Below are 23,579 nucleotides of genomic sequence, written 5' to 3'. Positions count from 1 at the left end.
ACATATTATATCTCTAATATAGGATAACAGAACAAAAAGACTGTGCCATAAATTCCAGAACATGAACCCGATGATAAAACGTTAAATCTTTACTAGAAGATAACAACGTAAAGCTTTACTATTTGTGAATCAGAGAGATTTTATTAAACTCCTCAACAGTGATGCAATATTTAAGACGCTTTACCAAATATGAGAAAATGTATGCTTTAAAAAGTACAGTAAATGATTTATATCCTCTATACTTAAAAAAACGCCTCAAATTCCTAAGCAGAATTACGAGTATGAGTATTATTTTTACAAAGAACAAAGTGATATGCTTATTCAATATATAAATTATTATAAATACAATCTGAAAAAAAAAGATTTTTTACCAACGAATTGTTTTCTTTGTTTAAAAGCTTCATTTTCTGCAATAGCAGGATCTTCATTAACCTCATACCATAATGTACATGTATAAACGAATCTAATTTCCGTTTTTGCAAAATGGTAGACAGTAAAATATATAAACTTCCAAGAATTATGCAAAAAGTCGTAAGTAGCAAGTGCATGTAATCTCAAGACATGGTAAATTAAATTTTATCGGTTTGCAAGATATCGTATATTCATTTTGCTTATCCACTGTGACAGCAACACCAGTGCAGTAAAACAAATGAGCCGCGTCATGACAAAACCAACGTAATGCGTTTGCGACCAGCATGGACCCAGACCAGCCTGCGCATCCGCGCAGTCTGATCTGGATCCATACTGTTGGTTACAAACCCTATTACAAGTAGAAAAACTGATAGCGAACAGCATGGATATTGATCAGACTGCACGGATGCGCAGGCTGGTCTGGATCCATGCTGGTCGCAAACCAATTATGTTGGTTTTGTCGTGACATGGCTAAAATAATGTGTACTTACTGTAGCATTCAATATGACAGTGATGCTAAAATACAGCTGATCATAAAAAAACAAGCAACTGACATGAGAATGAGCGTGATAAAATACAAACTTGCAATTAGTTAAAGGATATTCATGTAATGAAAATAAACACCAGTTATATTATCAAAATACAACAGAATAACAAAATAATTGTTAATAATTTATAAAGCAACTTATGCTATGAGCAGATTGTTAAAATATTTTTAACATATAATCATTAGAATCAAATAGAAAATTTCAGTTGAACCGTATGATGGTATATGTTTTGTCTTATTTATACCTGTACCATATAAGATAAAACGATTCCTTTTTAGTAACTTTCAATTAATAAAGTTCCGTCTAATGAATAATATAAGTCAAGCAAGTTATATACAGCTACAGAGGTTGTGCATGTTCAATGTCAGGGAATGAAAACTCCAATATATTGATATATCGCTTTTTCCAGTACTGCTAGCAAGAAACTTCTTTCTGCCAATGGATAAACAACCCTTTTGAGGGTATTTAAGAACATATAAGCTCTATAAATGTACATCAGCAAAATGAGTTTGTGGTATATAAGATTTCTACAACGGTAGCAAAGGTTTCATCTGAGTGTGAATTACCCAAAACGTAAAAGTAATGGGTTGTTTTTTTATGTTATACTCATTTTCAGATTTGAATTAATCTTGCATGTATTTGTTCCTATATCTTTATAAAAAGGTGTTTGATTTCTTATGAATTATTCAATATCCTCTTGCACTAAGAGGATCTGATTTAATATGAAAAGTAAAGTATGATAAGAAACTTTTCATGTTTTATAAAGCTGCATGCTTACAGTCTTAAAAATCATCTTAAATGCTGGAAAGATAATAGTTTTATTCCTTATTTTCGTCAGATAAATTGCATTATGTCATGTATGTTGCACAAGATTTCCTTAGTAAGAATATAAGGGTAATAGTAAGTTTTAAAATTTCTTTTTTTTTCCCAAAAATTTACCCAAAATTAGTGCTGTAAAAATATTTTCCTTCGAGAAGTATATGTACGTTAGTGGAATTATGCATAAAACAAATTTATTTGCTTGATAATCTGTCATATTTTTTATTTGTGGTTAAAATAGAATTATTTTCCCTCACTAATATTATAAAACCGGTAAATAAAATATGGATACTTCAAATAAATATTGGCATCCAACATTCACTTATTTAACAATATAAATAGTTTTGCACCAAAACATGAAGGAGATAAAAGAAAATCAGTCACTGAAATGTATTTTGTTTTTGTTTTTGTCTTTAAAAAGTAAACAAAACTCTCAGCCGATGTAATAACTTGCTACGCGTTTGCATGGTGAGTATATTGAAACAGACACGCATTTTAGTTGAAATCATGATAATGATCACAAACTTTAATTTACATCATAACTCTGTTTTTCCTTTTTATTTCTATTTATTTTTTTTTTCTTTCTTTTTTTCAAAAAAGAAATATTACTACCTCAAAGACTTGCTAAGCGTTTGCATGGTGAATATATTGAAACAGACACTCATTTTTGTTGAAATCATTATAATGTGAGTAGCTTGTAAAGTGAAATAAAAAAAGAAAATATGATGATTATTAACAAAACAAGCACTATCAGAAAAATCGAATTGTAATTTATGCCTCTCCTCGTACGAGTATACTCGTTGCTAAATGCAGAATCAGAGTTTACTGTTATATTATTCCTTGAAAGCAAACTCGAACATGAATGTCTTCTCTCAGTAATGTGTTGATCATGAACAGTTAACAAGTATGGAACAGAAAGCCGCCTCCCAGACCCGAAATTGTATGACAAATCACATGAATTTTGAATCCATATACTTTCTTGAAAAGCATTTGCTCCCCTTGTATCGGAACTTCTCCTTACGACATGACGACGCATCCTTGATCAAATTGGTCAAATTAATAGCTAAAGTCAGGTCCTTGAAGTAATTATTAATCGTTTCACTTTCATAGACTTGAAGTTCGCAAGGTTTCAGGCTTTCTTAATCATAGAGCGCTTTGCTCTTTTAAATTACTCCCTGAAACACGATTTAAATGATAACAACCGTCTAACATTTTCATCAACTATGTCATGTTAAAAAAGCATTTTTGCACATGATGATTAATTGTATTTGCGAGTATATACTCCAAAACAAGTGTTATATCAAATTACAAGATTTTTATATTAAATACAACTTGACGCATAGTAAGGTTCCCAAGCAATGAATGTTTTTTAATCCTTTTTGTACATTATCAATGGAACAGAATATTTAGAAAATAAACGTTCTTTTGATTCAAGTTAACATCGGTTTTTTATATCCTTGAACACATCTTTTATAAGAGAAGCAATTTTCCACTTCTGACACTATAGAATACAGACTTTATAACAAAATTATCAACCGTTCTAATGAAACAACACCTAAGTTAATATCCGGGAATTTCTTTTTTATTCGTTGTAGGATGCAAGCCACTTCAGATATTTATTGAAATTTATCTATTTATCAATCTATTTCCACATTATCGTAACGAAATAACGTTTACAGCACAATCTCCTTATTTCTTTCAGTTTAAACTATTTGAATGTCTATGTCGAGTGTTTGAAAAAAACACCAGAAAATTTGATAACTTTATTTATAGCGGTTGCATGAAGCAGTTTCCTATTCCCTTTATAAAATTAAAACACTAAAATGTTAGACGTTTCTTTATGAATTACGTTTTATCACTTTTATTCCTTCATCACTTAAACGTTTTCTTTGTAACAGATGAGTCAAAATCTTTAAATAGCATATCAACTAAAGTTGATAAAAATCTCTTCTTGCGAACTACATCAAACATTTTTGTTGCCAGTGAATATAAGATCTTAATACATGCTGGCAAATTTACTACCAATGTAGACAAGCATTATATCTTTCAAATCAAAAACCATTGTGCTAAAGGGTATGATTTGTTCTGTAATCAGTCTCTCAAATTGCTGATTTATCAGCCATATACTAGTAATTTTTTTTAATGCTGATTTGTCAGCCATAATTATACAAGTATTTTTTAAATACTCATAACGTGATGAAAAATCATCTTTTAAAGACGTTTTCGGTAGTTTTCTGTGCGCATCGTAATGCGCTTCCAAGAAAGATAATCACGGATAATTACTCTTCAAATGAAGGTCAAGTTGAATAATATTCGGATAAGTGTTTAAATTTCGGCTATAAGCAAATAATGAGTAAATAATACAGAATAGATATTTCTAAATGTTCAAAAGGAGATCGGTTCAAAAGAATAAGAGGTCGTTTAGACAACATCACATAAAGGATTTCTCCAAGCATTAGTACGACAGCATTGATGATAATTCTGCGCGCGTTACCCCACCCACTTGTGGTATAGTGACGAAAGTGCGTCGCGACTTGATTACTGGCAGACAACTGGGCAAAGAAGTTTAAAATGATATATTTTAAAAGTGTTGAATAAAAAAACAAAATTAATATCTAAGAAATGTTCCGAATTTCATTATTTTCTTTGTAAATTTCTGAATACTTGCTTACTGTTGGGGTATGTTAGTCGAGTGAAAAAATAATATGGCCCTAGATATGTTTTAGAAAGATATTCAGTATCATTTACTTAATATAACATCAAAAGAAAAAGAAATTTTTATTACAACATGTTTTTGTTGTATATTTGACAATACATTTAGTGTAACACTGATATTTCTTAAGAAAGCGTGGTAATTTTGACAGTTGGCATATGCGGTAACCATGGAAACTGCCCGTTTACAAAAAACTAACACGTCAACATATATATTTTATTTCTATTTTTGAGTCCACCATCAAATGTTACTTGATATATCAATAATGTAGAAAATTCTATGAAAGAAATTTCTTGATAGCTTTAATTTTTCACAGAATTCATGTTTATTTTTCTCATTTTTTGTTTAGTTAAAAAGCATAAAAAACTCATTTTTTAAAGAAATATGTTCTAATTATCGTTTGTTTTATACAGAACCCTAAGATAAAGCAAGCTTTGTATAAAATCATGTTTATTGTGAGTGTAATAAGCTATTTTATACATTATTATAACACAGTTTGGCTATTTTGACAATTTTGAGATTTACGGTTACCATGGAAACTGCCATTTTTCAAAAAAATCCAAATCGCCAACATATATTTTTCTTTTTCTTTTTGAATTTGTCATTAAATTTTACACAACATACAAAAAAATTAGAAAATCCTATGAAACACTTTTTTCAATATCTTTAATTATTCTCAGAATTCATGTTTATTTTTCTCATTTTTTGTGTTTGGTTGAGGAACATGGAAAACTCATTTTTTAAAGAAATATGTTCAGATTATCATTTGTTTCATACATAATCATTAGATAAGGTTATCTTTGCATAAAACAATGCTCGTTGTGTGTTTTAAGCTATCTTATACATTTTCTATTCATTATAACACAGTTAGTCTATTTTGACAGTTTTTAGATATACGGTTACCATGGAAACTGCCATTTTATAAGAAATCCAACACGTCAACATATATTTTTCTTTTTATTTTTAAATTTGTCATTAAATTTTACTCATCATACAAAAAATTTAGAAAATTCTATGAAAGGATTAATTTTTCATAAAACTGTAGAAAATGTCTTTAACAAACAACTTGCTTTTTTTTGTTTGTATCGCATTGCTGTTTAATGTGAACTTAATATAAGCAATACCAGTAAAGAAAGACTGAAGGAAAAAATCATCAAGCAGTATCATTAACATTACTGTAATGTATGCATTTAGAATATGAATAAAGAATGAGAGTCTATGGTTTCAAGTGAAAGTCACTGAAATGTTCAAATATTTATGGATTTAATGATTTTAACCTATATTTCATTCAGTATTGCTAACCCTATAAATAGAGAATAACATGCTACTGTCTTTTGATATCAATTTTATCAGGCGAGGCTGATATGGGCTAGAAAGGGGCGAGGCTTGCCGAGCCCTTTCTGCCCATATCAGCCGAGCCTGATAAAATTGATATCAAAAGGCAGTAGCATGTTTTTCTATTTATCATGTAACACATAAAACTGTCATAATTACAAAATAATCTACTTTTAAAAAGCGAATTTCGTAGAAATGGGCATTAGAAATGTTGAAAGAAATAATTCTTGAAAACAAATTCCTCCGCCCCTCAAACTTTGAATTTGTAAATGGCGGCCATTCTGGCCATTCTTTCTTTCGACTCGAGATTATTTCCTGTGATAAAAGATACAACAGAATGAAACACGATAAAATTCTTACCTTTAAACATCGATCGAAAAAAATCCCTAAGAATCACATAAACTTTACTGCACGTTTGTCTTGAATTGTCAATTTCAAAAGTTCACAATAATTTCAATCAAACAAAAGTCAAATCGGCAATCAAACACAAGCTACACAAACATGCGTCTTATTTTTTAAACGAAACAATTTGTTCACTTGTTAAATAATAATCCGGCGAAATAAAGTAAACTTTTACAAGTTCTCAAAGAAAATCGTCTAGCCTGTTTGTTATGATTACATGTATAGTATGACGTGAACATCTATGATGTCATTTGCAATATAAACTATGACGTCACTTCATCTAGTTGATGCGCTATCTAATTTATTCGTAATTGAAATCGAAATAATAAATAAATAAATATCGCATCTTGATTCAAGACTTGTATTATAAAGGGTATTAGAATACATTGTAGAATTCACATGCTGGTAATATGAGAATATAAGCAATTGAAAAAAGTCCGTGAAAACGGGCGGGGCTTATTTTTGATATCAGGTTACTGACCTGATATCAAAAATAATTATCAGGCAAGTGTTATCGGGCAGTTACCATAGCAGTTGCGTGATAAATTATATGATAATTATATATCGATTTAACATAAATTACTGTTTTTATGATAATTGCTTAAATTTATCCCATTTAAAAGTACACATACTTGTCGTTTATATGTCTCCTCCTGTACAAATATATGCTCTATTATTTCTAACATCACAACAATAATTCATTACAAGAAGTATCTGATCAATTATATGGAACTTTGACTTTGTAAAAGTACATGTTATAAGTTTCCGATCATGAATATAATTGGTAATATATCAATTATTTTCCATTTTCCTCCGTTTACTTGATAAAAATAAATTGTTCTGTATGCTATTTGTCGTTTGCATTTTTATCCACCTTCGATTGTGATTTGAAGCTGGAAAATGCTATAGACAACCTTTTGATGGTAAAACTGAATTGTGACGACATGACCAAATGGTTAACCCGTCGGACTCATAATCAATTCTGAGGATTTCTGGCCGCTTTGGTTCAAATCTTGTTTCTTTGAGCAAGAAACTTTACACTCATTGCTCAGTACTGCCTGGTTTCACGAACTGATTCGGAAGTGTGTCTATAAGCTTATAGCTTCCTACACGATCAAACTAAAGTAAATTCTGAATGCTAAATTGCTTGGTGATTTTGGATGAAAGGAAAAGACATAAAGCTGTGCTTTTTACTATCTCATTGTTTCGTTTACGTATGTTATAATTGTAATGATTTTATAATTAAATTATTATGATAATTGAGATGCATTTTAATATAATAAGCATTGAAGAAAATCTCGTATTTCATTGATGCAGTTTATAAATAGGGAGACAACCCTGGTATGTCATTAAGTTTTCATATTTAATACTATTCATCTCCCTTTACAAGTCAGTTATGTTTTTAAAATTTTGTTTTGAGTTTATTTCCATCATAAAGTTTAGTTTAAAACTTATAAATCCACCCTTTCCCTCCCAGAATATTTTCCTTCTGCTTTTGTTGTGCTTTCTTATTTCTAATTTCAGCTTTATTTAAGATGGATGTCATCAATAGTGTTCAAACGAATCGTCATGGCTGGATTTCATTATGCGTTTGTACTTACAATTTTGAGGCAAGTACCTAACGACTTTAATTAAGCAATCTGTAATGATGAAAATGCTTTCTATCTCTTTATCGCATTTATGATTGTATCATTGTTACTAAATCTGCATAAGTTTAATAGTATTGATATAATGGAAGTTAATATATCTTTGTTATACATGGTTTTAAGCAAACTTACATTAAATATTACACTACATTGTACGTTTTTCTTTGAAATAATATTTTGCTTAAGCAGAACTTCTCTCTTAATTAAGTTGTGTGTAATTTATATGTTTATTGGCATATCTGAGCACGGTCCGTTGTTCTACATTCCGAGGAATAGTCTAAGGTTTCTTCCGTGCATGCCAACGGATTCTACGGTTCCTCTTAAATTTAAAAAGGAAAAAGGGTTTTATGTTTCCAACGACGAATCTAAGAATTCGAAAGAGTTGTATTTTATTGTTCCCTCTGCTAATAAGTAGAATATAATAAGTTATAAATAAAATCCAAGAACTACGACTTCAATATGATAATTTTGCAATTATTTGGTTGATAAGTGAAAATGTGACTTCATTTTAATTCCATTTCATAAAGTAAAGTCACACACAATTTTGAAAAAGAAAATTATGTTATTTATATAATAGTTATTTAATTACTATAAAATAAGCTGTACCGTCGAGGCCATAACATCACCCATGAGTAGATCCCGCGAAGAAACCAAGTGAAAGCGTTAATTATATATACCTGGACATCCTAGTACACGTTATCAGTTTGTTTCAAAAAATTCATTAGAAAAATAGATCTTACGCATACATGAACACGGCTAACAACATCGTCAGTATTCCAAATATTTCCCGCTAGGTTAACATTACGTTAAATAATCATTTTAAATCTTGTATTGTATGAAATGGGGAATAGATCAGTTACAAAACCAGGTTGAAATTGAAGAAAAAGTAAACACACATTGATAATATTAGCATGCTTATAAACACGATTCAGCTATAAAACTGAACTGAACACGTTGCTGCAAATCATAGTAAAAATATGTAGAAATTTGGTACAGGTAAATCTCTTTTACGATTCGCATGCAAAGTAAATATAATTGTTTAATAAATATATATATATAATAATAATAATATATATTGATATAGTAGTCTACAAACCTCAGGATAAACATGTATGTAAAAAACAAACTTTTCTCTTTTGTAAATTGCACTGCACATAAACTTGGCGAATTATCACAAACGCTTAATTGTGACTCTTCCAATGAGCAGCAGATATCTTGATTTAATGAGAAAAGGTTTTGTTTTTTTTGTTTTTTGTTGTGTTTTTTTTTGTTGTTTTTTTTCATTCCGGATCACGGAAAAAAGCAACCTTGAATTCCCCAGTGGACAATTCAGCAGTCGCCATGTTCCTGAGCGGGCTGACATGCAATTGTACCAGTACTTGTGCCTTCGTTTTCTCAAGGAAATAGCCTATGTCTGTACATGCTGGAGCAGAGGTGCGGTGCAAGTGACTGTAGAAAGGATTTCATGATAAATCACAACAGAAGAAACCTGCACTGCCCCGGAATCTAACCGGGGGTCGTCGAATTTACATTCTAACGCTCTGCCAATAGAGCTAATCGTACGGTGCTTATTATAAAAAAAAATGTTTCTGTCATAAAAGTATAGAGCTATATTGAGCTCTACGATAGTCTTATAAGCTGTGCAAAATATTATATGGAAAATAGAGACTTATTATTGGTTTATTTGGTCTAATGTTGTCATTGAGGAACAAAAATATGCATTTCATTTTTTCTATATTATTGTATTGTTATTTTGCCTCATTTCATGGACGGATCAATCACGTGATGAACTGCATGTGCAGTAAATGCAAATTTGATACAAATGTAATATATTTAACATGTGTAACTGCATCTATCTGATCTATATTTTATTAAAAATAACACATTAACGTTAGATACAAAGCTGTTACAAATCATTATTCAAGTTGAAAGACAATAATCCCAAATGTTACTGTTTTATCAATTCAGTTTCACTTTTGCATATGTATTTAAATTTGTAAACGTTAGCAGACATCCATTTCTTTATCTGACAAAATTTGCAGTCAAAAATAAGATGGTGTCATCATATTTATTGAAAAACTAGCAATAAAAGTTTGAAAAAGGCAGATAGTTTCAAGTGTTCTTACCAGTGTTTTAATTATCAAAATATTCAAAAGGTGAACAAAATTGCCAGGGTTTGTTGGATGTTTCTATTTTATCATTTTAATGCTATTATCCCCGCCAACCTACTCCACTCTCAACTAGCACGGTAGGGAATCACGGTACTTTTATGGTAACGTCAAATGTTTTTTCAGGTATTTTTTTTATATCCCTTTTACTAACATACGAAACTTGTTCTACGTGGAATAAAGACAATTATAAATATTTTCAAATATTAAACTTGGGCATACGTGTACTAGTTAATCAAATCAATTCCCATTAAAACCTTATTGTGGCAAATGGTATATGTAATATATCGATGTACACATTCTTAACGAAGCGTAAAAACAATGCGAAACTGTGACAAAACATTTATGGTTCAAAGCAAAATTTCCGAAAAAAGATAAATAAAGAATCATTAAAGAAAGCCCAACACAGCAAAATGTCCAAGTCTTATCCGGATTGTGACGAAAAGGGCCGAAAATTTGCAATGGCAGCAAAAAAACAAGAAAAGCCAAATAAACCAAACAGCAAAGAAAATAATATAGAGGCCTAAAAGTGTTACTATACAATAATGTATGGATCTTATCTTTATAGTTTCCACCTGTTTGGCATTACTTTTTAATTAAACTCTTAGATTTGCAAACATATATCCAACCGATGATATCTCCGAGTCTTTGGTTGAATAAAGCAGCTGATGTGTTAAATTGAAGGTCTCTATTGAGATTATTTAATAATGGTTCAAAGGAACTGGCGTAATACCAGAGATGGTGAAAAGCTGATGGGTATTTATGAAGATTTCTTAACTCACCAACTAGTGAAGATTGAAAGATACACATTGTTTTTAGCATAATATTATTGAATGTGAGCAAATGAATGTTATACTCCTTAGACACTCTATGTTTGCGTTCAGTAAAGAAGGCAAATTCATTATCAATTATCCATATCTTGCCGTTTGGTGACTTAACACTATTATATAAATGTCTGGAAAAACTTCGAAATCTGGGTCCAGATTCTCCAAATAGTTGGTAATGAATCAACCTGCAGAAAAAAAACAAAACATTGAACATTTTTAGACCTAGTCTATTGGTAGAATTGGTCTTTATAATTTTTCTTTCAAAACTGTTACTATAAGCTTACTTCTGTAAAGGGACTTCTATGAGGATTTTTATTATTTATTTCCATTTTATGTAAATCAAGATATAAAAATTTGCGTGCAACATTTTTTTATTATTCGCTAACTCGATTTTTTCTAGAATGATTATTATAATAGAAGAAAATTGACTAAAACGAAAAGGCGTTGCAATTTTCACTGAAATTTGACTAAGAATAGCACAAAAATACGATTTTCCATGTGTTTCATAGCATATTTCATAATTCTCTTTTGCGTATTTTGCAACAGCTAATAGTATGTTAGAAAATTCAAATTTTACATTTTTGGTCTTTGGACCTAAGCGGAGTAGTCCATTTAAGGTATTTTAGATAACGAAGAGTGAAAATCATCATCTTCATCTCATCTCATCTAATTATACCAAAGTGGGGCAAAAGGCATCAACAACAGCTCTCCATCCGGGTCGGTTCATTGCTGCTCTTTTTGCTTCTGCCTAGGTGTTATTGCAACTTTTCAGCTCAGCTTCTATTGTTCGTTTCCAGGTGTTCTATTCCAGAGTTCTGAATTGCTGATCTTGTTTGGCCATCTGATATGTAGGATCTGTCGGAGGCATTTGTTGATGAATACCTGCAGGTCGTGTTCGTTTTTCTTGGTATGCTTCCAGGTTTCTCATCCATACAAAAGAACTTATTCGACATTGGTCTCAAAGATTCTCAGTAAATCAGGAGTATTTTGAACTGGTTCAAGAAGTCTGCAAAGTGGTCTTTCCAACATTGGAGTTTTTTTAAGTCTTGTGATGACATTCCCATCTTCGTCTTTCACTGGTTTAAATGTGTTGGTGTGATGTTATACACAGTCTTGGTGTCATATCTGGCCTTGACATCGTCTGCTTGTGAGGCAAGTTGATTCACATAGTTTCTCTTGTCTTTTCTAGCTTCTCTTTTGATCTCATTCTTGCTTTCTGTGTGTTCTCTTGTCAGCCTTTCTTTTTGAGCTCTTGTCTAGGCCTGTTGCAGTTGTATCCTTGTCTATCGCTTTTTCTCTTTTGCCTTGATAGTTCCGTCAGGCAACCAAACCTTGTTTTCTCTCTTAGCATAACCAAGTGATGGTAAATGTGGACTTGACTCTTCCCCAGTTCTGTTATATTGTGCCATCGTCCAGCCCTGCTAGTGCTTAGAAGCGAATGTTCAACTAAATACTAAAATGTTGGCTTGTCTTTGGATCTTATAATATTCTGATGTTGTACCTTCTGTTCACTGACTGTTCTTGTTTTGATGCCTTTGCTATCTTAATCGTCAATTTGGCAATGACAAATTGGTGGTCAGATGCCATGTCTGCCCAACGAAAAGCTCGAACATCTATCATTCTCAGACTCTTTCTCACCAAATGGCTTTGTAATGTGGCTGATCTGTTCTTTGTTCGCATATCTGGTGAAACCCATGTTGTTTTGTGAATATCTTTGTGAGGGAATGTTGCGCCTCCTATAGATCGTTGTGGGAGCAGAAATCTGCAAAAGTTCTCAATTTTCGTTTGTGTCACCTATGCCTTCTTTCCTCATGATCAACTCTCTCCCGGTGTTATCTCTTTCAACTTTGATTTTCATGTCGCCAAAAAAAATCAGGATGTTTCGAGGTGCTGATTCATCTAATGACGACTGGAGTTGGTTGTAAAACTCCTCTTTACTTTTTTCCTCTGCTACATTATTTGGAGCGTAGCACTGAATGATGGTTACTTTTTGCACCTTGGCCATAAATCTTGCTACAATGATACTCTCACTGACATGGTTCCATTCAATAAGTGAGAATTTGGCCTTTTTCCTGAGTATGAATCCCACACCATTTCGATAGTAATCATCGTTTGGTGGTCCAGAGTACAAAAGAGTATGTCCTGATGACAAGGTTACTGCCCCTGATTAATATGTCCATCTTACTTCGCTGAGTCCTAAAATTTCTACGTTGTATCTATCCATCTCTCTAGCAGCCTGAGCAGCTTTCCCAGTCTCATAAAGTGTTCGAACATTCCAGCTTGCAATCCTTGAGACAGTCTTAAGGGAGAAAAGTTTTGTCGGCAGATGATTCCGCTTCATTAGTTCTCCCTTGGGACGATTACGTAAAGTGTATGTTGCTTCAGTTTCTGTAGCCTCATTTTTTTCGTAACAAAATAGAAGCAGCTTATCAGCTTATTACTATCTCGTGATATGAAAGGCTCCTAACAAGCTTGTGGTCATACCTCGAGTATAACAGTATGTGGAATAAGTTTGCTAATTCCTCAGTTTTGCAAACTCAACTACTCTTCTAATGCAGTTTCAATAAAAAAAATTAAATCAAACAATAATTTGGATGGAAAATAAACGATAATCTGGACGTTTATACAAAATTACCAATGATATAAAGCGGTGGGGAAGCAATAAAAGTGTGGCCTCCGATGGTTCAGGGTGATCTTGGGCGTATATTCAAATGAAGTATTCGCAATAGAACATGTTGCAGGTGTCGTGTACGCTTTTACAGTAATTGTTATAGTTTACTGATATAAACTCTCATAAAATGTTTAACGGAAATGTAGCCTTTCAATTTACTTCCATACGATTGGCTAATTCAAATTTACCTTTGTAAAGCAATATCACAGATACAACAAAGTAGTATAAAACCTTTCATTTGAGAAAAAAATATTTTATAAAAAAAATAAAATTGCTCACAAACAATTTACCTGTCGTGATGGCCAACTAAATAGTCAAAAACTATCAGCGTTCCCCACTGAATAAGTTCAGCTATTGCAGTAGATTTATTTCTTAGAGATGGTGATTCGTGAATCATGGCGCTGTTAACCGGCTTCCCTGTTTTGTAAGCATTATATATTACTTGTGGCATGAAAGTTTTAAGTCTGAAATGGGAATCACGATGAAATAAAGTTCAGAGACAAATGGTCCTTCTATTCAATATAATTTCACGATTGTCCTGATTGTGCTAGAGGTTGTCTTTTTTTATCTTGAACAAAACTGAGCTTTAAAATATCTACAACGGTTGAAATCAACAACTGCAATAGGTTTGACGGAGAAAAAACATCAAATAATGATTATACACATTTAAGTGTAACAGTGAGTTATTGACAAGATTGAATAAACATGCTTAATCCTTATTGTTTTAATTTATAAAATATCATTAAAGCATGACTTAACCTTGCATTATTGAACCACCTGATGATTGCAACTTCTTCGAATTCTTTCCAATTTAATTTTGTAAAGTTAAATCTTTTCCACTGCCCGGAAGATCCATCAAGTTTAGAAAGTATCACCTCTGGAACGTTGTCCAAACGCAACAATCGAGATAAGTAGAATGCTAATGCTTCAGCTGTTTATACGAAGAAATGTATGCTAAGCAAATAAATTTCTACAATCCATTGATTCTCTGATAGGTATTTATATAATTCGATAGCAGAAACTGAGCCTATATTCAAATATCTAATAAAAAGCTCGAAACCTAGAAAGTAATGAAGAACAGCAAATACTTGATCGTTTTATACCAAACCCTCGTAACCTTGATGCCAACGTAGACAAGAGCATCGCTAGGCGGATCATTATATGCCCAAAAGTTTTTTGTTTGATCTTTTTTTTTAGTAAGGATGAAACATTTGTATGACATGGGAATTAAATACAGTACCTCCTTCAAAAGCAACCCTCCTTTATAGCTGAAGAACCTACATATATATAAAATGTTGCTGTTTTGCAAAGCACCATCATCAAATTGTAGTTATGCTCAAGAAACCACAATTTTCAATGTTAATATCATTGTAACCCTTAACTTTGACCTTATGACCCTAAAATCAATAGGGGTAATGTATAGGGCATGGCTGTACAGCCTATTAAATTTTACAGCTCTTGGTTGATTAATACTTAAGTTATTGAGCGGAAACCATTTTCAGTTTAAAGGTTATTTTGACTTTGGCCTTGTGACCCCAAAATTAATAGGGATCTTCTTCCCAATATGGACAATCATCCTATGAGGTCTGAATAGTGTGGGCCAAATAGAATTTAAGTTATGCTTTAAAACAATTTTCAGTTTTGAGGTCATAGTGACCTTGACCTCTGACATTGAGAGCCCAAAATCAATAGGGGTCTTTTACCAAATATGGACAATCATCCTATGAAATTTGAATACAGTGGGCCAAATGGACCTTAAGTTATGCTCCAGAATATATTTTCAGCTTTAAGGTAATTATAGTGATTTTTGACCTAGAGACCCAAAAATCAATAGGGCTTTTCTTTTAGGAATTAAATTTGAATGTCGGTCTTCGCTTCATGAAATTGTGTAAACTTTATACAAAGAAACCATTGTAAGTTATTTCTCCTTTGACGGTGAACAAATTAATTTACACTTTATTACCATATATTGAATGAGTTCGTCTATGTTTGGCACACACTTTAGTTCCATCTTCAAGTGCGATAATGCCATTACTGTTGCCACACATTGACCTATTCCCTGATTCTATTTTTACCACACGCATATGTCGCAATTTCTTTACTAATTGCATTCTGTCGTTATCGTCTAATCCTGAAATAATTATGACAAATTAAAATGTATACGAGTCAAAATGTGTTTGCCAAAAGCAAAATGCAAAACTATATCACAAACATGGTGGTCGTGGTAGTTTTCACTCCGGATCACGCCAGTAAGCCACATTGAATTTACCAAGCACAGTTCAGCCACTGCATTGTTCCTGGGCAGGCTGTCAAGCAGTTTACAAGTACTTGTTGCTTTTAGTTTAGCAAGGAACTGAAACTTCTGCACATACCAGAGCAGAGGTACAGTGCAAATGACCATGGAAAAGATTTCACGCTCAATCACAACAAATGTGACCTGTGCCGTCCTGAGAATCGAACCCGGGTCGCCCGAACGCGCTACCTATTGAGCTAACCGGACGGCTGCACTTTTGAATGGCCTTGTTATATCAACAAACAAACAAAAACCTCAAGGAAACTACTGTATCCATCTGTATTTCATTTCTTACATACACCTTTGAACTTAAATTAAAGATTCATACTTAAAACTGATTTAAGATGAAAAATGACTTAACCTTCTTATGTCTCCAAACTGTATATTTAAGAATCTGATGGTTGTAATAACTTAAAAATTTGGCATATATTTTGTTGATAGGGATCCTTTCGAAAACCAAAAGTGCAAGAGTGATAGATGGACATATCATGGTTATACATAAGACAAAAAGAGAAGCAAATTGACATAACACAGATATACAACGAGGAAGGCAAAAAGAGATAAACGGACGTAACATAGATATACAACGACCAAAGAAAGGCAGAATGACTATACAGTAATAGCCGAGGATGTTTCGATTGCGGGAAGAAATAATTCGGAGGAGCTTCGTAAAAATTGTGATATAGAGCTCCTCTGAAGTATTTCTTCCCGCAATCGGAACATCCTCGGCTATTATTGTATAGTCAATCTGCATCTCTTTTTGTCTTCTGTATAACCATGTTATGCCCATCTATCACTCTTTTTGTCTTCCTCGCTGTCTATCTATGTTATGTCCATTTGTCTCTTTTTGCCTTCCTCGTTGTATATCTGTGTTATGTCAATCTGCCTCTCTTTTTGACTTCTGTATATCCATGTTATGTCCATCTGTCTCTCTATTTGTCTTCCTTGCTGTATATTTATGTTATGAGTAACTACTGTTATGTACATCTGTCTCTCTTTTAATCTTCCTCGCATTATATCCAATTATGTCCATCTATCTCTCTTTTTGTCTTTTGTCTTCCTCGCTGTATATTCGTGTTATTTTCATCTGTGTCAAGTTTTGCCTTCTTCGCTGTATATCTATGTTATGTTAATCTATCTCTTGTTTTGTTTTCCTTACAGAAAATCCGTGTTTTGTCCATCTGTTTCTCTTTTTGTATTCCTCGCTGTATAAGAACGTTTTGTCCATAAATCACTCTTTTTGTCTTCCTCGCTGTATATTTATGTTATATCCATCTGTGTGTGTGTGTGTGTGTGTGTGTGTGCGTGTGCGTGTGTGCGTGCGCGTGCGCGTGCGCGTGTGTGTGCGCGTGTGTGTGTGTGTGTGTGTGCGTGTGCGTGTGTGCGTGTGTGTGTGTGTGTGTGTGTGTGCGTGTGCGTGTGTGTGTTGGTGCGTGCGTGTGCGTTGGTGCGTGCGTGCATGATTGCGTGCGTGCGTGTCTCTTATTCTCTCTGTATTTGCAAATGATATGATAGTTTGGAGTTGATAATTATGCTATGTTCTCAGTCTCGCAAGGATATATGTCTTTATGGCTTTATTGTCGTTTGTCTGTCTGTTATTAGTTTGGATTTGTTTCTATTGAATGTCTTTGAAAATTATTGAAATCATGATCCGCAACGAGCAGATAACTCATACATTTCATTCTGGCGTATTAATATTATAAGAGATTTTTATCAAAATCTGACAAAAATGAAAATAATTTCTTTGAATAATCGAGGCGTGAGAAAAATTTTCAAGATCATACAGGGAACAACCTGGCCTTTGGAAATTGCTTCGAAAAATTGAACAAAAACACACTTCATGCAGCGATCTATACTTTTACCAATAAGATTGACGAAAACTACCACACCTATTGAAGCTAAATTCTAGTGCTTTTTTAAATTTATGGTAAAATTAGACAGTTATATATTTTTATATTAATAATTCTTCTCATGTGGAACAGTAAAACTTTCAGGAGTCGAACTTCGATTAGTCGATTTTCTTGATGTGTCAAAGTAAATGAAATTCAAAAATGAAAGTCTCGATTTTTTCCTCTTTATATTCCTTATAAAAATCTATATATGAGTTGAAATTTTATGTTTCTTTTGTTCTAACAGCCTTTGTATGTGTTTAAATGTGAGAAAAAATAAGTCAATAGTTACCATTCAACTTGCCGTAGTGGTATTTGAAATAAAGCATAAAACAACTTTCATTTGTGAACAACCGTGATCCGATGTGTTGGCTGCTCAGTTTTATTTATTTGCGCTCCGTGGAAAGCAAAATTGTTTTTAATCAAAGCAAACGTCGGTATTCTGTACACGTATGATATGGTAAAGACCAAAGGTCAAATTTCTTTTCAATACTCACAAATGCGCATGATCTCTATATGTCATTATCATTAAGATTTATATGTCACCTAAAAGAACTCTATTAAGGTTCAAAAGCCTAAAAACATAAAATTTGAATTTCTTACATAGATCAGCAGATCAGTTAGTTCAGTTAGTTCACTTATGAAAAAAAATATTTGCAAAAGATAATGAAAAATATACTCGGTAATATATTATAAATATATTTTGTGTTATTTATATCCCCATTTGAGTGAAAATCATTGCAACACTCAAATTTGAGTCATTTTTATCAGAATTGTTAGTCAAGTTAAAAGTGAGCAAAAAGTCAAAAGTGGGCAAATTATCTGAAATTCTGCACAAAAGCTATTGATCTAGACCTATGATAGACCATTTATCTTGAAAAAAAATTATGTCAGTCATGTGCAAAAAAACTTGAGTGATGTACCTTTTATTCAATAATTAAAAGAAGTTTTATGTCCCCGACACAAGATCATTTTACCCTAAAGGCATAATGATACATATGGATGTCACGTGGCATATACCACGCATTTAACCTTATGGTTTCTAAAAAGGAAAAAAAAAAGATTTTGTCAGATTCAAAGAAAAAGCTGATTAAAAAAACATATTAACATAATTTTGTTTAGAAAAACTAGCTGATGTAAACGGATATCTAGATTTAGTTTTGAAAGAGTATTCAAATGTTTCCAGTAAAATGTTGCATTGTGGATAAGAGTTTTGTAAAATATATAGTTATTTAAACAACAATAAAAAAATGTTATGCAAGAAACATCTATTATAAAGTTCACTGAGTTCAATCCCTAGTCCAATAGGCAGGAGATACGGGGTTTAAATGAGGTATAGTACAAAAAAAATCACAAAGATTTCTATATCATACTGCACGTTTGTATGTCACTTTTCATTGGATAATTCTGACGTTGAAGTTGTATATACATAGCTGATGTCAATTTTCTAAGAAAACACTTTTTTCCAAAAAAGGAAGTATTCCTGACAGGTTATATGACCATATATAAACGATTGTTTGCAATATAACGCTCGTCTAGTGTATCGGGTGATATTTGCAAACAGCCGTTCATATAGGGTCATATAACCTGTCAAAATCTATATGACTAAAAATACATTTACAAGTACTCTTAATTCGTTTACTTATAGATAAAAAAACGTAACATTTTAAAAAGATAATTTCAAACAAATAACAAACTTCATTAGAACAAAAAACGCTGTGTACCGCCGTAACAAGTAAAATCAAAGCACTGAATGTACTGATGGGGAGGCTATGACAGAATGTTTCAGACTTATAGTTTCTTTTCTTTTTGCTTAAAATGTGATGTTATTTCAATTATTACCAAAAAAAAGATATGCACATTGCGCCGCTATTTATCCTTACTGTTGTGTTCAACCATTCATATATATGGTTAATATGGTTGACTATTCATTTTGTTAATATTCCAGAACATTTCATTGAGGTCTACATTCGGACTCTTAATCATGCAAATTTTGAAAAACCTAAACTGTCAATAATAAATGACATACCAGAAAGTATGACGACTGTTCATTATTATAATAGCAATAACATTTTACAACTGACGGTTCCTTATCAAAATATTCTAGGACTGTCCTTTTAATATTATGAAATGATAATAACAACTGCAAGTGATGCAACATTTTTATTGAACATAAAAATCATACACATTTACATGTACCATAATTGAGATCAATAAGATACTGTCTTGTGATGAGTATTAATATTCATGCTCTACGAATATGTTAGTGTTCATCCGTGCTGTTCTACAGAAATTAGAAACTTCGACGCGAGCGATAGCGACAGGAGAATGTTTCTAATTTCTGTAGAACAGCTAAGGATGAACACTAACATATTTAGTGTCAAGCTTTATTTGGCCCTTGATTACGTCACTACGCGGTACTATGAAGCACTATGAAAAATAGAAGGCGACTATTAACGGATTTCAATATAGTATCGACTTTTTTTTTCTATGAAAATTAACACACATAATTTTTAAGAAATACAGCGTTTTCATTGGATTACAAATAAAGCTGGACACTAAGGACAGAAGGTTGTCTTCTTCTCGAATAAAATCATGTTTCAGAAATTTATTCCCATTTCATTACTGACGGCGTCACCGATTATTTTTAGAACACAAACATATAAGTTCTTTTTTTATTTTTCAAATAAACATTAATCACTTCAGCGCACGCAAATATCGTTTTTAAATTAAAGTTTCGTAAGATATGTTAATGACTTCCCGATGCTCGACTGTAAGTAATTCGTATATATATGCGTTTTCTTTCCTTTTTTAATTAAAGCTTCTTATTCTTTAATATTTTTTTATGTATCTCATAATCTGTATTGAAAATTTGAATTTTATTACACATGGACTATCAAATTATGATGCGTTGCCCTAGAATTGAATAAACTTTCTAATTACGCAATTCGGGGTCGTTCATTTTATTGAAGACTGATCTTTGCGTCTTTCTCTGAAGTAATTATTTCCTTGTTAAAATATATTTGACCTCTGGTTTCTGTCATTTAACTGTTCACTTTACTTCCGATTTTTGTTGTACAGAAACACATGTTTCTATTTGTGTTTTCTAATCACTTCGAATCTATAATCAGTTTAATGGGATCACCACCAGGTAAACGACTACCAGGTACTTTGGTCATGTTTTTTACCCCAAATATTTGAATGTTTCTATTGGGATTAAAATGATCGTAGTTTAACTAAACAACTGGTTGTATAAATCCCTGACCTGTCTAATTCTAATATGAGATTAGAGGATATATAAGACTTTCACTACAAAATATTCCTAAACAAAAGAGCACATGTTTAAATTTATTCCTATACAAATAAAAGATCAGATTAGGGATCTGTCAATTGCCAGACATATTTTTAAAAGATACTTTTATGTTAAAAGTTTGATTAATGAATTATGTAAGATGAAAATATAAGTATTGCTTTTTTATTTTGCTAATGTAAAATGTAATATCGTGCTGAAATTTTGCCGGAGGGTCTTAGGGGTTTTGTCGTTAAATAGTGTTTTTTTTTCGGCGATAATGGTTCAAGAATATAATGTTTTCAAACTATATGTTCATCACCATCAGTGAATTTTTAGTTAAATGTATGCAAAATATTTACTAACAGCTATATGATATAGCGGTTTATGAGTGTTTTCCGCGTACAGCCTCCTGGGGTGTACTAATTAATAAGTTAGTTTTACTTAGTTATCACGCAAGCATGATCCATGTCTCTGATGTAAGCGACAGTTTACAATTATTTGTCTTTAAAAAATATTAAGGACTATTAATGGGTTATAACAAGAAAAGAACATGCATGCTATTGAGAATACGGTGTTGCAACGTTCTAGTTAATGTACGGTCATAAACAGTTGGTCGCTGCGTAGTAATTGGAAAATTGTTATCAAAAATAATAAAGAATATTAGCCACCAAATTAAAGCATTTACTTATAAATTTTCATTTATGCTTTTTGTTAAAAAAATATTGATAAAGTTATTATTTTGAAGGGTTTTCATACCAGAACTATTTATTACAGACATACGTATGCCTAAACCTGATTACCGCGGCAGTATGACGTCACGGAGTAGTGATTTTGAAAAAATAACAAACAAAAATCAAGAATTTTTCAGAGAATTATTATCTTTACAAATTGCAGATATGAAATTAAAGAATGAAAATATTTTCATATTGTAAATGTCTGTGATGAGTGATGAGTCAGCTTAGAAAAAATCAAGGTACTATTTTTTGACCTGATTACCGCGGCAGTGAGATTTGACGGACGGTTATTAACATTGGGTCGGCATAGCCTCCCCAAAAAACTGCGTGATCCGTACCATTTTATATAACTTGACGGAAATATGCAGGGTTTCTTTTAATTTTGATAAACCGAAGGTAGCTTGTACGGTCACGGTAACTCTTAGCTTGAACTTATTTAATCCAGCTGAGTATTAGCTATATGAAAACATTATCTTAATCAAAATACTCTATGTATAAACAATATAGCTAAAGTATATATACATAATACGTAATCGTTCAGTACATAAAATTCCTTTCATCGTTGGTTTCTGTACTTAACACTAAAAAGAAAGCTATCTTACCTTTCGGAACGAGTGATTCTGCAAAATCTGACCAAAAGATCCCGTCCTGCACTAAATCTGTATTAATGCTTTTATCTTTTCCAGATTCAGATTTAGTGGAAACATTCATCGATACAGATTTGTTTAGTTTTCCACCAAATATCTTAAATTTAAACTGCGAATAATCTGAATTTCTTTCGAAATCATATTTTCTTTTAAAATATGTAAAAAATAAAACAAGCACACAAAGGGAAGGCACGATAAATCTCCAAAACATTTTCATTGTTTTTAATATTGTTTGTAAGATCGCATAATTATTCTCTTTAATTGTTTTGTGAAAATAGAAGGACTATAGATTTTGTGTGCGCCACATGTATGTCTTGTCAACGTCAATATCCGATTTTTTATGTGCATTTCACATTTGAATTGGACACTTGTAACAGCTGTTTTGAATTGGACACTTGTAACAGCTGTTCGATATAAAATTGAAAATCGGTTGCAAAATAAACAATATGGCTACCGAGTCATGAGTATTTACAACACCCCACGTATTTACTTCAGGTATGTTGGTTAGTATATTTTTTTGAAAATGTTTGATATGTCCATTCCTTAAAGATCCTGTGTGTTGTTATAAAAGATTTAACATACAGTTAAGTGAAGTTTTATTTATGTATATAAGTATTCTTCTAAAACAATTTCCAAATATCCAAGAATATGTTAAATATATACAGCAAATGCTTTTTACATTATAATCAAAAATTAAAATTAATCCATGCGTTTTATTGAAAAAAACTCGCTTAGACTTTATCACTGTTTTACAGCGTCCACCGGATATAGCCCATAAAACCTCGGAAAACGAAAGTAGAAGAGGTGAACGTCGAGTTCACCCAAAGAAATGTTTCAACTTATCTTAATCAAAAATAAATCGATTTTTCCAAACTAAACATTTTTCTGAAGCTAAATTTGTCAGGGTTTAGAGCAGTATTTGATTTTTGCTGCAAATTGAATAGTTTTTATTAAATTGGCGATAAATTGTAGCGTTTTTGTTGACATTTGCGATGTTGATATTTACCTGTAAATCGAGTCTAAAAGGCATTTGTTGTATCAAAATCCGTATCTAATATAAAATAAAGACTTCCTTCTATTTGTATGTGAGTGATCATCCATCAAATCGATCTGCTTTTTTAAAGGAATCACAATTGTAACACTTTTCTCTTATGCGTGAACTTATCAGTAAAAACGTTTTCCAA

The 23,579-nt window shown here is 32.0% G+C and overlaps 1 protein-coding gene across 2 annotated transcripts; it reads right to left on the bottom strand.

Moving 5' to 3' along the window:
• Positions 1–10,155: 10,155 nt before the first annotated feature.
• On the bottom strand, positions 10,156–23,286 carry LOC132750615 (four-jointed box protein 1-like). Of its 2 annotated transcripts, XM_060740629.1 has the most exons (5): positions 22,351–22,758; positions 15,504–15,671; positions 14,300–14,471; positions 13,831–14,004; positions 10,156–11,054 (listed from the first exon to the last, which is right to left on the bottom strand). In XM_060740629.1, the coding sequence occupies exons 1-5, from the start codon at positions 22,610–22,612 to the stop codon at positions 10,628–10,630; spliced, it is 1,203 nt and encodes a 400-aa protein (XP_060596612.1). In that variant the 5' UTR covers positions 22,613–22,758; the 3' UTR covers positions 10,156–10,627. The 2 variants fall into 2 exon arrangements, with proteins under 2 accessions (XP_060596612.1, XP_060596618.1); XM_060740635.1 differs by lacking the exon at positions 13,831–14,004 and having other exon boundaries at positions 22,351–23,286.
• Positions 23,287–23,579: the final 293 nt, after the last annotated feature.

This window comes from Ruditapes philippinarum, unplaced genomic scaffold (genome assembly GCF_026571515.1).
Source record: "Ruditapes philippinarum isolate M1 unplaced genomic scaffold, ASM2657151v2 ctg1476_1_1_1_1, whole genome shotgun sequence".
Classification (NCBI taxonomy): domain Eukaryota; kingdom Metazoa; phylum Mollusca; class Bivalvia; order Venerida; family Veneridae; genus Ruditapes; species Ruditapes philippinarum.
The sequence above is the reverse complement of the archived record's forward strand: the minus strand, read 5'-3'. Positions and strand labels throughout refer to the sequence as shown.

Coding starts and splice junctions, on each gene's coding strand:
- LOC132750615 (XM_060740629.1), bottom strand. CDS start 22,612: ATGAAAATGTTTTGGAGATTTATCGTGCCTTCCCTTTGTGTGCTTGTT. Junction 14,472..15,503: donor ACGAACTCATTCAATATATG/GTAATAAAGTGT, acceptor TCGTATAAACAG/CTGAAGCATTAGCATTCTAC. Junction 11,055..13,830: donor TTAGTTGGCCATCACGACAG/GTAAATTGTTTG, acceptor TTTTTTCTGCAG/GTTGATTCATTACCAACTAT.